General features: G+C 39.9%; 1 protein-coding gene across 3 annotated transcripts in view; it reads left to right on the top strand.

The window, feature by feature from the left end:
- Positions 1-16,135, top strand: part of LOC145783879 (tetratricopeptide repeat protein 12-like) — a 172,641-nt gene that overhangs the window by 27,673 nt on the left and 128,833 nt on the right. For 2 of the 3 annotated variants that reach the window (XM_082595635.1, XM_082595634.1), the window contains one exon: positions 10,922-11,221. The exons of the other annotated variant lie outside the window; for it this stretch is intronic. In XM_082595635.1, the coding sequence (XP_082451761.1) occupies positions 10,922-11,221 (300 nt within the window). The remainder of the gene's footprint in view (positions 1-10,921; positions 11,222-16,135) is intronic. 3 annotated transcript variants of the gene reach the window in all.

The following is a 16,135-nucleotide window of genomic DNA, read 5'->3' as shown; positions in this document are numbered from 1 at the left end:
TTTCATGTAAATTTTAATTTAATTCAGTTTTATTTTTCTTTGTTGCATTGCAAACGAAAATAGAATACAGTAAAAACAATCAACAGAAGGAAAAGATAGCAAAACCATAATAATGCAAAGATCTGAGATCCATGTGTTAATAAATATCATTAGACTCATAATAACTGGATAGTAGCATCAAATTTTTTAAATTTAAAAAAAAATTTGATGCTAAATATCATTAGATATGGCTTCTGTCCAGCGCTCCTTCCTCTTTAAGTCCAGCCTTGCCAAAAGAGCTGTGGCTGAGCTGTTGGTGTCATTGCCCTGAGGGGCGTGGAGAAAGTCGGAGTAGAGGCTTTCGCACTCCTTATCCCAGCACGGTATGTAGGTCTTTCGTCGGCCGCGGGGGATGGATTGTTTTGCCGCTGATGTTATTGCATCACAAAAGTCCTGGTAGGCTTCTTCCACGTTGTTGGTGTGAGGGGATGGGAGATACTGTGTGGCTTCATTGGTGAGGAGGCTATAGTACTCCCAGTTAGCCATTCTGAAGTTCCATCGATTAACAGGCTTGCTCGGGACAGGCATTATGAGCGTTGGAGCCGTGATAATCGAGGGTCGATGTTGGGACCTGGGGAACTTCTCTAGCACACGTCTGTCCGGTTGGCAATTATCGGGGTCATCACTTGCGAAAGCCAGATCGGGGTTTGTACCAGTGTTCCAGCGTCCGGAGAAGAAGCTCGCTGCACCCTTGGGATCGTGCAGTAGGGTGAGGTTGTTATTGGCTGACCATGAGGCCAGGCTTTCTCCATCGGTGTTGGTGGTGTTGTAGCCCCAATCAACGTGGTGGCAATTAAAATCGCCAGCATAGAGGCTGGGTTGGGGGAACACTGGGATGGCTGTTGGTGTTAAGCGTGAGGGTGGTGGCTTATAGACATTGATGATGTGATAGCCTGATATGTCTATCCATAACCACTCTATCTCCGACTGGGCACTGGACTGGTCTATTGGCGTCCAGCTCAGTTGCTCATGGACAAACGTGACGAGGCCGTGTTTCCTGCTGATGGTTGCGCCTGCGAGTGTGAAGTTGGGTAATACCAACTTATCCACAGATGTGCAGTGGGTCTCCTGGAGGAGAATAACGAGGGCCTGATGTTTTGTGGCCAGATACTCGATGATGCTGAGCTTGCTGGCCGTGATGCCCTCGGTGTTCAGCTGCAGTACGGTGGGTCGTCGGTACTTTTCGACAGAGGAGCTGCCGCGCCCTGACAAGGGCGTTTCCCTATCCACCCTGGGCTGAACCTGGGCCTGGTTTGCTCGAGTGTGACAAGCTTCGTTTCGCATATCTTTTCTCACTGACCTGACCACCTATGCCCGGAGTTGATACTCCATGCTGCTGCCTCCTTAAAGTCCTGGTTAAAAGACTTCCTTTCCTGCTGTTTGCGCCACCTGAGAATTCCCAGAATCTGGAGAAGAGCCCTTGTGGTTGCAGTCCCTAAGCCGAAGAAGCCCCCAGGGGACCCGAAGAGTTACCGTCCAATCTCACTGCTCTGCATCCCCTTCAAGATCCTCGAGAGACTCATCTACGCCCGTGTCGAACCAATAATAGATCCGCAGCTCCCCCGTGAACAAGCTGGTTTCCGACACGGACGATCAACCGTAGATCAGGTCACACTTATGACCCAAGACATTGAGGACAGCTTCTCGGCTAAGAAGAAGGCTGGCGCCGTGTTTGTTGATCTCACGGCTGCCTATGACATCGTATGGCATAGCGGCCTTACCTGCAAGTTACTCCGTCTGCTCCCTGACAGACACATGGTCCATATGATGATGGAACTTGTGCAAAACCGCAGTTTTACCCTCACAACCGGTAGCGGTCGTCGAAGCAGACTACGCCGACTTGAAAACGGCGTCCCACAGGGCTCAGTCTTGTCTCCTCTCCTGTTCAACATATACACCTACGACTTGCCCCCCACCACCTCCAGGAAATATGCTTACGCAGACGACCTGGCACTCCTGCACTCAGCAGGAAACTGGCAGTCAGTGGAGAGGAACCTCAGCCAAGACATGCAAACACTATCAGCATACCTCCAGAAATGTAAGCTACAGCTCAGCAAGTCAAAGACAGTGTCGGCGGCCTTCCACCTTAACAACCGGGAGGCACAGCGTGAGATAAACATCAAGATTGATGGGGAACGCCTGCCCTACTGTGCCGAACCTACATACCTCGGCATAACCCTGGACAGGTCACTCACGTACCGCCGGCACTTGAAGTCACTGCGCAAAAAACTATCTACACGCGTCGCACTTTTGAGGCGATTGGCGGGTTCCGGCTGGGGAGCTGGTGCTAAAACTCTTCGTACAGCTACCCTAGCCCTTGTTCATTCCACCGCTGAGTACTGCACGCCGGTCTGGTGTCGTAGTTCTCACACCCACCAGATTGATACCGCCATTAACGACGCACTGCGTACTGTGACTGGATGCCTGCGTCCCACTCCAACGGACTGCCTACCCATCCTAGCAGGCATCCAACCCGCTGAGCTACGTCGTAAAGGAGCCACGATTTCTCTCGCTCGCCGCGCTTTGGACCCCGACCATCTCCTCCATGCAACACTCAAGAGACCACCACCTATAAAGCAGCGCTTGAAATCAAGACGCCCCTTTGTGCCTGCCGCACAACAACTCCTTAAGAATGCAGAAGAACTTAGTTTAAGTGCGGCACACTGGACGAACCACATGTGGAACACGGAGTGGCAAAATCACACCTCCACGCTCCGTGACTTCATACCCAACGCCGATCCCCGTCCACCAGGGATGTCCCTCGCAAGGCTTGCGTGGGTCAGGCTTAACCGCCTGCGAACTGGCATCGGCCGCTTTCGTTCGGACATGCACAAGTGGGGCCTGGCTCCTTCATCAGAATGCGAGTGTGGTGCCACGGAACAGACCGCAGACCATGTCATCCACCACTGCCTAACCCATCGGCCTCCACACGGTGCGCATGGTCTGAGAATCCTGGACGACGAGACTGCCGAGTGGCTGAAGATTTCCTGCCCTCCAATCTAGCCTGGAAAGATCGCTCATATGCCATCATCATTAGATATGGCCACCAAACCTAATACTTTTAACAAGTACAAAGAAGGTCTTGACAGAATCAACCATCATCTCCTCCATATGAAATGGACTCGGCAATTGCAGAATTAAAAACTTTGAACACATTTAGTCGTTTACTTGCCTGGATTCAAATTGCATTTTCAAATTTAATGATTTCTTGTCGATTCTGAACTTTATGCGGTTGTTCAATGTGCAAAGCTCATGAAACAAAATAACTGCTTTTGGAAAATAGTATTCACTGCTCAGTAAGCAAAAAGAGCTGTTTTAAGCGATAATTTTTTATATTGTTGTGTATGAAACTCGTTCTCATTACCTAACAATTTATAATAGCTACCATCTGAATTTTAACACTTGTATGTACAATGTACATCAGTCACAATAATTGCAAATTACTGTGCTGATAACAATTGAAATTTACTACCAAAATGTTTTTTCAAATTAAGCTGTTTTCTATTATGACTTATAACTATGTGTGTACGGCACTACAGCAACTACACGAGTGATTCTACTGGTAATGAACAATAAATTTTTATATTAAATTAGTTCATTTTAATATTGGACAAAACAGTTCACTTTTCAACTATAATTGTAAACAGACGGAATCGGTTAATTGTATTACCTATTTGCCAGACGTTTTGATACGATTAAACGATTGATACGTTTAACCAATTTGCTAAAAAAAGTGTTTATCATGAATGGGCGTAATTGTATCCCTGTTGTTAAGATGTCTGTGCTGACTAGGCTGCAACGCACATTACAACTGGTATTTCCTACAACAATTTACAATTCTGGTTTAAATTTTAAAGAGTTAAACTAGCCGAATCAGACTAGCCGAAACGGGCCATTCCGGATGGTAGCCAATATCGACATACAATAGATCCACGTAACAAATGCACACACAAGATTACAATGCTACAAAACACAGTGCTCATTTTCATACACTGAATACAGCAGTAAGACAACTTTAACACATTTTGTGATAAATTAGTGAAGCACGTACGCCGTACGGTATCACTGTTAAAGCACAGGCTAAATAACATACGTGCACTCGTGCAGTTGTGCACAGAAAAACTAACAGTTTAACAACCATAAAAACAAACAAACAATTGAACAATAATGATACAAAATGAACCCTATTAAACAATTTTAGTTTGCAGTTTAGTCAACTAGTTTGCGGTTTAGTCAACGTCTTTAAACTTCAAACTCCTTCAACTTTAAATTGTCTACAGTATCCAACCACCTCAGTTGAATTCAATTTCTTTGCAATTTTTTTGTAAGTGTAAAAAATGTGTCCTCAGGTGAAGGCCATCGCCACACACTGCCACTTTTGTGCATCACTGAAATTTCGTAGTTAGTGCCGACTACTTGTTGAACTTCACCAGGGTAAAATTCACTATCATATTCAACAAGTACTCAATCACTTTTTTGATGGCAAGCCCTTTCTTCTACTTTGTTCTTGTCTTCATTAGATTCTCCATAGTTAAAAGATATAATAACAACAGTGTGCTGCTTATCATTGGATGTGTAAGCCACAGCGATGCTGTTGCTGTCTGTGGCTGAAACGTTATGTGGCATATTATCAAAAGTTTTGATGTTTTGAGATTGCAGCAGGCAAAACTTGGATAAACCAACTTTCTCAAGATGCATTTCATTTTCTGTCAAAAACAATTGATATGCTTCCTTCGGGCACATTGTCATATACCGTATTTGTTGTGTTTGCTTTTCCACCGTATTTCTATCACGGCATCTCCTTTCTTTCTAATGATGATCCTATTTTTTCTTCCAGGAGCTTGCCAGGATATATTTTTTTTGTCGTAAAACTGTTGAACTTTCATGATGGTGTCCAGCCACAAGCCTTTGCATTTTTTCTAGTGTTGACTGGGAAATTTAATCCCTCTGCTTCAGCAGCTTTTAAAATTAAGAATTTTAGTTTCCTTGGTGAATGTGGCAATCACCTGGACATTTTACGTAAAGCCTTTCTAGTTGCTTGATTTGACCCATATGGAGATAGAATTCGCGATGTACTAGGTTCAGCAGAAGCAACTTTGTTTTCTTTTTCTTCTTGATATTTTCAGATGCGACTCCTTTCCTTAATACTGTGTTCTTCAATTTCCTGCTGTGTCATTCGTTCTTTCATGATTTTTCTTTCCTTCTCTTTTCTGAGACGATCCTTGTTCAAATGGTTCAAGCATAGCTGTGGGTTTTCCTTCAATTTCTTATTTCTCTTTTCTTGCCGCTGCTGATCAGTTTTAGCTATTGCTAATCACCAAAGATGAAGAAATTTCAATTCAGCTACTGTACTAGTGAACACTAATTCATGTACTGTAGTGAACACATCAACATAATTAATACAGTAGAACTTGGATAACTCGTCTTCGGAAAACTCGTCAGTTTGCCCAAGTTGTCAACGATTGCCAGGTCCCGGCAGAAAGCCTATCTTTTGTACACAATCAAGTTCGGTTAAGTGGTCATCGCATAATTCGTCAATTCGATTATGTCGTCACTGTTTTTCTTCCCCTGGGACGTAAAATTCGTCTAAGTTGTCATTCACCCAAATGCTGACGTGGCATTTACAGACTTTCGAGAAGAAATTACTGCGCTTAGACGTGTGCACGCACACTATCAGGCCAGACGCACATGCGTGGAGTATGTTGGTCTGGTTGATTGTGCTTTCTTGCCGATAAAGAGAAGCGCTGTTCAGCACGTGCGTGGCTCAAGAGGAAGAAGAGCCTGTGCCACCTCCATCTACAAAAGAAGCTTTGCAGATGGTTGAAAAGCTCCAACACTATACGTTATGCCAAGAAAGAAGACAGTGGTGAATTCGCAAGCTCACTATCAAAAATGCATGACTACTTGGTTGACAAGACACTTGCAGGCAAAACGCAGTCAAAAATATCTGTGTTCTTCAGTTAAGCTGTTAAGTGTGTTATTACTGTAGCCTACTTTATTGTGTACCGTAATTAAATTCTTTTCTCGCTTTCCTCTTGAAACAATGGCAAAATTTAGCTGTTCGCATTGGTCGTCAGTTCGCGTAAGTCGTCACTTTTTCTATTCTCCCTGGGGTGACGAGTTATCCAAGTTCTACTGTAATTATGTTCTACTCTGAAAGTTAAAAGCCATGTTTCTATCTAACTTACACTAGGTATCATATGCTTAGAACTTCAATTTTTTGCTATCGCTTCCTTCTACTCCAGGGGCGGGCAACTTCTCTAGTCGGCGGGCCTGATATGGAAAAATGAAGTATTTGGCTGGCCGGATTCATGAATCGCTACATAATCGCGTATTTATCTACCTAAACAAGGAATAAATCGTATTTAATGTAATGTAAACATTAAGTTTAAAGCATAGAGACCAAAAACAGTATTCAATGAATTTATTAACGTAATGTAGCCTACTTCAATAGCTGCTAAAGTCAATGAGATATTCTGTGATCGATCAAAGTTGTCAACAAGTTTTTTGTACTCTGTTCATGGTCGAAAATGTTTGCTCTTGGTTTGTTGCATGGTCGAAAATGTTTGCTCGCGGTCGAAAATGTTCATGGTCAAAAATGTTTGCTCGCAAATTTATGTAGATTGTAGACCCGAACAGAACAAATAGTTTAACGGCCATCTTTCTTAGGTTGGCAAGCTTGGACTCATTCAGTGGCGCATAAAACTTGTCAATGCTTTTAGATTGGAATATCTCTTTCAGTGGTGAGTCACACTGCAAATCAATGAATTCCAGCTGTAGAGCATCCGGCACCTTTTCAAAGTCAATTGTAAAGGGTGATGACAAGATATCAAACTCAGCAGAAAGTTTCTGGAAGTTCGCAAAACGACGACCAAATTCATTGTCTAGTGCAGATATCATATTGGAGTACTTTTCAATTGTCATCATCTGGGGTGCCATAGTTTCAAGTGTTGGAAAGTGTGTTGTGATATTCTGATTGAGAATGGCGAGAAAACAGTTTTAGCTTCACCTTGAATGCCTTCACAGTTGAGTATATTTCGTGAGCAAAAGTGCCCTTCCCTTGAAGTCTGGTGTTCAATTCATTCATATGTTTAAAGGATGGAAGGGATGTTTATGAAGATGGATGGAAGAAGATGTTTATGACGCAACACAACATGCTTGTCACTTTTATGACGCAACACAACATACTTGTCACTTTTATGACGCAACACAACATGCTTGTCACTTGACTAAAAACCTAAAACAAAGAACTAAAGAATAACTAAACAGTCACTATTAATTGATGTAGTTAGCAAGTAGTGGGGGATTGCGTCAGAGTGTGGCCGTGGGCCACATTATCATGTTAAGACCGGAAACTGTTTGCGGGCCGCTCAAAATCCCGCCGCAGGCCGTATGTTGCCCCCCTGTTCTAGTCCTATCATACTATGTAGATATTCACTTTTCTTCTTCCTCAAAGATATAATCCTACCCTTGTGATCTTGCTCTGCTGTCCTACCCTTTTGCTTCTATCCTGTTCCCCTATTGTTGTGCTCCTCCTATCCTTGTTCTTCTGAAGTGAAGACTTTACCACCCTCTTGTGGACCATTTATTTTTGTTACGTAAGTTATCATGAAGATGAAAAAGCAATAACAAGGAGTTCAGTAGGTTACACGCAGGAGCTCGTAAGATATAGACAGTGTAATTCAAAATTATGGGGTTAATGTAACTAAGATTTGTGGTACCTGGGATTACAATTTTTTAAATCAGTGACAACATAAACATGAGCATAATCCTTGCATTAAGCACCACAAAATGACTAAGTTAAAGTTAGTTAAACGGTATATACACCTGTGATGGACGTTCGTGACGGACGTATGTGACGGACGTACGTGATGGACGTTCCATTACGGCGTACATCCGTCACGCATTTTTACTCAATTAAACAAAAAAATTTTGAAAACTATTTGGGTTGTAGGTTGGTATGTAGGAACTAAAAGAAGAAATGAAGTTTCAAAATTTTAATTCATCTGATAATTTAACAAAATAAAAGAAAAAATCTGTGACGGCCGACGGACATACAGGACCCCCAAGGTCGAAGTCATACATGCTACAAGTCCAACGTCACACCTTGTTAATTTTTTTTTTATTAGAGATTAATCTTACACTAATTTCTGATTGTACAACAGCAGTATTGACGAAGTTTCTTGAAATATCAATCAGAAGCTTCCGTATTCAGTATATGAGTATTTTTCATGATGTTTTGACATTTGAAATGATGTTTGCTTACAGAAGCATAACTTCCAACCATTTTGGGTAGGGGCCAATTTTTTTTATTTTCTGAAAACTAGAAAGAATTAGCTTTCCAGGGATTCCTCTTTTATTGTTATCAAATGAATATTATGTTAGATGGGTTCATTGTCCTTATCATGGAACTGCCCAAATGTGCCCAAAAAAAAAGAGACACATACCGAATCCTATTTAGAATTCGAATTATTCGAATAGTTTTGGATTCGAATTATTCGAATAGTTTAGGATTCGAATTGATTCAAATTCACTATTCTGAATTGCCCAACTCTACCCCAGGGCTTTCACGTAAGCAGTATTATGATAAACAAATTGTGCTTTATTGAAGGTTGGTCCACAAAATAATGCCTGCTTCAAACTGGTTCTTAAAAGGTTACCGATCCCTGTTCTATACAACTCGTTTTCCGTTGCAACTAAACAGTGTATTAAAAGCAGATAGGAAACCGACCCTTCCGGCAATATTTTGATACAAGTTCCAGTTATCTAGCTTTTACCATTTTAAAAATATAGCCAATATTGCAAAATTACGCTAGGAGTTGCATAGTTAGGTATTTGTTATATAATATATATTACTGCAGACAGTGCACACCGTTTCGGCCTTTTGACCTCCTCAATGCAGTAGGTACACTGGTATGGCCATGGAGATACAATCCTCCATGTAACATTTTCTCATTTGTGGTACCTAAGTTCCAAATATGGTACTACTGCAATCCTTGCCAAAGCAGGGTTGGAAAAAATCATGATTTTTTTAAAAAAATCAAAAAAATCCGATTTTTTTGATTTAAATCGGATTTTTTTGATTTAAATCAGATTTTTTTGATTTTTTTTAGATAAAAAAGCGTCGAGTCTACTTGGGGGAAGAGATCATTTTAGTAAGATAGCAGAATCATTTTTAACCCCTTGATTGATTGAAAGGCTTTGCTTTGCAAGTGTTTAATCATTTTTATTATCATATTGTAGGCTAGCCTGTCTATTGCACATATTTTTAAGTAGGTGTGATATGTTGCTTTATACTAAATCACAATTGTGCATATCGAGATTGAGGTGAGTCTCAGACTGTCATCTCACTACACTAAGATCTTTCCTTACGTTTGAGCGCAAAACTCCCATCGTGACGTCACATTGCATGACAACATCTGTGTTGAATAAAAAGGAAAAATTCGCGCTAAAGTTTATGGCTCTACAAAATATCAATAGCTGTGGAATGGTAACATGTTTTTGAAAAAAGAAAGAAACACATTTTGCAAAATACTTCTATGATCTAAAAAGTACCAATCTTTTAAAACGGTTTTTAACCTGGACAGGCATTTTAAAAAAGGTCTAATAAAAATTAATCTGTGCCGTGTCTTTTAGCTCAAACTCTCACATTTGAAAACCCTGAGCCTCAACGCAGAATAGTGCAGCTTACCCTCTTTTGTATTAAAATGCTGAAACAATTTTTTGTCTGAGTTGAAATGCACAACTGAAACTCCGTATTATACTTAATTATCACATCAGTATCTTAAATCACAGCTATACTTTGAGCTATTACATTGCTGCAACTTCAGACCAAGGCTCATCCTTTCTCATAAATGACAAGAGCAGTCACCCTGGCCATGTGCAATTATTCCCACCTACTAACGTTATTGTCCTTAACATCACAGATATATTATGATGATAGTACCATCCTTACTAAGTCACAGATCACTTTTCTGAATCGTTGATTGTATTTTTTTTTACCTAAAAAGCTCTAGCCTAATATACTATGTTGGAGCTGGTATACAAGTCCCAAGTGTGAACTGCCAAGTAAACTAAGTTGCCTTTCAAAACATGCATAGCCTATAGCCTTATGTATTTAAATATAACTTTTGTATTACAAAGAAGCAGTAAAACGTTTGTTGATGTATTTATTTTTATTTTAGCAAATAAAAAATCAATTGATTTTTTTAATTGATTTTTTTGATTTTTATTGTTTGATTTAAATCATGATTTAAATCAATGATTTAAATCATTTGATTTAAATCAGCCAACCCTGTGCCAAAGTGCTCAAACTGCAAGCAGTGAGCAATATTATATATTATGATATAGTATATATATGAAAACTATTTTATTATTTATTTAAACTATTTTATTATTTATTCATGAAAACTATTTTTTAGTATATATTATATGATAAGTTTATTTTTTCTGAAAAGTTGCCCAAAAATGGGATATCTTACTAAATAGCCAACATAACAGCTTATTTCCAAGATCAAATAATTGATAAAGGAATGTTAAAAAAATAAATTGTCTTGCACTTCCTACCATTCTGCTTCATGCGAACAAACAAGATAATCTTGGTTTGTCCACTACTCTCGATCGGACAATTGAATATTAAGTAGCCTGAGTTTAGGATGGTGATTTGGTCTTTGCTTTTTGTTTGGTAAATGGTAAATCCACAGCCTTAATATTTTGTTTTCTAATATTATACTTTGTATTTCGCATTTGAGTTGCAAACGACGCTGGATGTCATTGGTCAAAATTTGCAAATTATGAAGTAAAGCTATCATGTTTTTGGTCGAAAATTGGTTAACGTGGTAGTCGTGGTAATGACTATGGCTTGGTAATTTGTATTTTTTAGAATTCCAGCCCAAGATTTTTGGAACAAACTGTGTCTCAAGAAAATTTCTTGGCATCTTTAGAAGCAGACTGTCAACAACGTGCAGATGCTCGCAAGCAACGGCACCAGGAAGCTAGCATCATTAAGAACCAGGGCAACACTGCTTTCAACAACAAACAATTTGAAGATGCTATAAAGCTATACACAAAGGCTATGAAAATTGCTAAGGACTTTACACCACTGTACACAAATCGTGCTACTGCTTATTTCAAGATAGATGAATACCAGAAGGCAATTGACGATTGTGATTTCGCCTTGAGGGTGAGCACTTTTATTCTACTCCAAGCTGTTTGTGGTGATTCCAATTTAATTTATGTTGGCCAAATAATGCAAGATCAAATCTCGCATTGATGAACATAAAAGTGCTTTCAAGTGAACTCTTCAAATATAGTTATTACTTTTTAAGACCTTTACAGCCTGTTTCACTCTAAAAGGGAGATCATCAGAAGGTCCTTATTCAAATAGAATCTATCTGATTAAATTTAACTGAACTCTGTTGTTGGCATGTTCAGTTTTAAGTTCTTTTTTGTCAGGCCATCCTTTACTGTGTCTTCCCATGTTTTCTTTTGTGTTTCTTTTCATATCTTTTCCATCACTGGCCAACATGTCCAAACCATCTCAAACGATGTCCATGCAAGTACTTTTCAATATAGAGCTTCTGTAGCTGGTCGTCGTTGTTCGTATGAAGCAGAAAGTTTGTGGTCAGCCGAATGGAAGACTTGGAGCCAACTTTTCGTCAGATCGTCAAGTGTGCGGAGGCCTGTTAGTCCATTGGGAGGGGAATAGATGGGACACCCAAAGATGATGTGGTTAGCTGTTTGCTCCGTCGCACCGCACTGACAAGCAGCAGAGTCCCTTATGCCCCAGCGTGTTAAGCAAGCATTGAAGCGGCCAACTCCCATTATTATTCGGTTCAGTGTCACCCACTCTCTTCTCTAAAGTTCAGAACCAAGTGGGAGTGAAGAGGCAGGAGAGACATCGAATAGAACGAGGCGAGACTTTATTTTTGGCACAGTGCTCAATTCCTCGGACCAGGCATCTGATGTGCTGAAATCAGCGAGCTGGAGTTTTGCAGCATGCCTTACAAATGTAGCTGGTATGTTGCCCAAATGAGAGAAGCAAAAATATTCTGCCAACTTGAAAAAAGATTCCAGTTTCTGTTCCGTCTATACTCATTACTTAACCTCCACAGAATGTAAATGGGTGATGTTGATCATTTTGACCACCTCATTTGGCATTCCTTTTCGTTCACTTGGCATGCTTTTTCCATCTAACACACGCTGACTGATCTCCGTCATTGCTTTCAACCATGTTTTTCCACTTGCACATATCATTTCCACAGTGACCTCAGATAGTCCAGGAGTCTTCCCTGCTGGTTATGTATTCTTCTCTCGAGTTACTCTTTTTATTGGACCTGTAACCACGTCGGCTTCCACATTTTGATCCCAATTTTCCTCATTTATTATCACCTTCATGTTCTTTTCAAATTCTTCCATGATCTTTTTCATGGAAACCAAGTCTTCTATCTCTTCCTTTGATACATCGTCCACCATTTATGTCCTTTCCATACATTTATGTCATTTATGTTTTGCAGCATGCCTTACAAATGTAGCTGGTATGTTGCCCAAATGAGAGAAGCAAAAATATTCTGCCAACTTGAAAAAAGATTCCAGTTTCTGTTCCCTCTATACTCATTACTCAACCTCCACAGAATGTAAATGGGTGATGTTGATCATTTTGACCACCTCATTTGGCATTCCTTTTCGTTCACTTGGCATGCTTTTTCCATCTAACACACGCTGACTGATCTCCGTCATTGCTTTCAACCATGTTTTTCCACTTGCACATATCATTTCCACAGTGACCTCAGATAGTCCAGGAGTCTTCCCTGCTGGTTATGTATTCTTCTCTCGAGTTACTCTTTTTATTGAACCTGTAACCACGTCGGCTTCCACATTTTGATCCCAATTTTCCTCATTTATTATCACCTTCATGTTCTTTTCAAATTCTTCCATGATCTTTTTCATGGAAACCAAGTCTTCTATCTCTTCCTTTGATACATCGTCCACCATTTATGTCCTTTCCAATCCAATTTGTCCTTTCCATACATTTATGTCCTTTCCAATCCTTTCTTTTCCAAACTTATATACTTCGTTAGAACTGTTTTCTAATTTGATCAATTCTTGTTCAGCTGCTTCATAGCTTTTGCAACTATTTTCTTTGCCCAATTTTTCATTGGCTTTTACTTGATCTAAGGTTCTTCTGATCTATTTCTGCACCAATCCTTGTATGTGACTTTTTTCACACTAATTACTTCCCTCACTTCTTCATTCCACCACGATCCATCCTGCCTTCCATTTTCCTCCAAGCTTCATCACAAGCTTGCATTCTTAGCACAGAGTTTGGATTGTTTTTATTTTGTCATCTCATCCGCAGCCGTTCCAACATGAGTAATCCTGTGTTGGCCACACCTGACAAGAATCATCCATGGATGCAAGCCTCCACATGTTGACAACGTGATGATGCAGGTGGTGGAGGCACGACTGCCAGAAAACTATCGTCCACTGCATAAGAACAAAACTAAAACAAATGACAACTTTTACCGATGGGAGATAATAAGGGACAGGGTGCACGTCTTTTAGGCGCCGGTCGAAAAGGTGTGCACACTGCGGTGTCAGGATATTTAGGTGCGGAGCACTGTGGCGCCCGTTCATTTAGGTGCTATTCATAGTACCATAGTCTTTTTCAAACAAAGAGCTTGCAGATAGTATCAGTTCAACTTTGGCAAAACCTAGTCGCGGTTTTGATGGAAAACTAAGTTACTCTTCACTCAAACCTACCACCCGCTTGAATATAAGCTACCAGTACGGTATATTTTTTACTGATGTTTAGTGTGGGTATTATTTGACTTAGCTAAAAGTGAACTCTGTCGTGTTCGGAAACTTAAATAATTTATTGATAACGCTGTCACCGAAGCAAACCTGGACTAACAACAAATAAATGCCGAACATGCGCATTATAAAAACAATATATTTCTCTGTTCATTACAGACAAAATCGGTTAATAGTATACCGCTTAAACGTATCAATTGTTTATTTGAATTAAAACCTGAAATCCCAAACCAAATCCAATCTAATGTTAAGTAAAAACATCGGTTAAGCGTATACCACTTAAAAGAATAAGTCGGATAAAAGCATCAGGATTTGCTTCACGTTTGCATACTTCATTTATTTAATCGTTTAATTGTACCCGTAAGCAAAAAGAGAATGTCTCTTTTTGTCTGCAATGTTTGAAGGCGAAATGAAGCAAAGGTGTGACAGACGCAAGCGATCAAAACAAAGACAAGTGTCTGCAATCCCAGGCCATAATCTTATGTGCTTGACATCGCACTGCAAACAACCAATTTTCGCACAGCTGGGCTTCATTAAAACAGAAGAGCAGACAAAAGGAATAATCACACTTCCCAATAAATAAGTTTAAATGCTTTTGGTGTCATCCGTCGGTGACTGGCCTTCCAAGGAATGGACGCCGACAAATTATTTCGACTTGAGAGGTAAGCATGTCCAAAAGTTTAAACCAGAAAACTTTAGAGAATTTTTTTAAATTGCTGAATAAAAGTAGCCTACTGTTGTGAAATGCAGTGCGTAATTTCTTTTGTGCAGTTTCGTTCAGTTGAAGAACATCGCAAATTAATTATTTTACCAGACAGCGCAAAAGACTTGAAAAAAAACCTTTGTGATTTCAAAACAAACAGTAAGTGTGAGCCGTGTTTTTCTGCCATACCTCTATTTTTGTAGGCCATATTCCGTTCTCAAAACTACACAGCTGGTAGGCTAAAAATAGCATGCTTGAATCAAAAACTTCAACGGTCAAAGTTCGCCTTGTGACGTCACAGAGATCGGTGAGATGAAGACAAGTCCGATTGCCGCAGTTTGCAGAAAAATGCTTTGATTGTACAAGCTCTTCCCAGTCAGCAAAGCTGGTCTTTTTTACATTGATTCAACGTCTGCAGACGATAAATCAATGTAAAAAGAACCAGTTTGCTGGCTGGACATTAGGCATAGTGTCATGTAACAGAAAACTAGTAAACTCTCTAAAGTTTAACCAGAATCGTAAACAGTTGTAAGGAGAATCAGTTGTAATGTGCTTTGCAGCCTAGTCAGCAAAGACGTCTTCTCAACAATTACGCCTATTCACGATGAACCTTTTTTTTAGCAAATTGGTTAAACGAATCAATCGTATAATCATATCAAAACGTCTGGCAAATAGGTGTTACGATTAACCGATTTCGTCTGTATAACATTTTGTGTGAAAAGCATTGCCAGATAAAGCAGCTTCACTGATTGAAGCCATGACTAACAACAAATAAATGCACGCGCATTAACAAAACAAAATATTTTTCTGTTCAATATAACATTTTGTGTGAAAAGCACTCCGGTTTAAGCAGCTTCACTCACGGGAGCCATGACACATTTTTCTGTTCAATACAACATTTTGTGTGAACAGCATTGCCGGATAAAGCAGCTTTACTCACTGAAGCCATGACTATTGATAACAACCAATAAATGCACACGCATTAACAAAACAACATATTTTTCCTTTCAATATAATATTTTGTGTGAAAAGCTTTGCCGGTTTAAGCAGTTTCACTCACGGAAGCCATGACATATCTTTCTGTTCAATACAACATTTTGTGTGAACAGCATTGCTAGATAAAGCAGCTTCACTGACTGAAGCCAGCACTAACGACAAATAAATGCACGCGCAATCGCGTATTAACAAAACAAAACAAAGATTCTATTTGAATAAGACCTTCTGATGATCCGTTAGGTGAAACAATTTGTAAAGGCTTCAGATAGTAATAACTATGTTTGATTTAATTTGCTCTGCTTTGCCTTTTAGCTTAGCATTGAGCACTTTTTGTAGTATTAATAGTTTTCATTGTTTTAACAAAACAACATATTTTTCTGTTCAATACATAGGCTACGTTTACATGACGTTTCATTGCGCCCGAAATGAAAGATTTCCATTTCGGTTCGTTTGGCGGACGCGTAATCTGTTTACACGCGGCGACCGAAGTGAGATTCATGGCGGTCTGGATTTCACATCGGTAGTTTTGACAGAAATGAAACCGATGTCAACTGGTTGCAGCTATGTAAACACGCCGCAATGAGA

Source organism: Aplidium turbinatum, chromosome 15 (assembly GCF_918807975.1).
Source record: "Aplidium turbinatum chromosome 15, kaAplTurb1.1, whole genome shotgun sequence".
NCBI classification, from domain to species: Eukaryota; Metazoa; Chordata; class Ascidiacea; order Aplousobranchia; family Polyclinidae; genus Aplidium; species Aplidium turbinatum.
The sequence above is the reverse complement of the archived record's forward strand: the minus strand, read 5'-3'. Positions and strand labels throughout refer to the sequence as shown.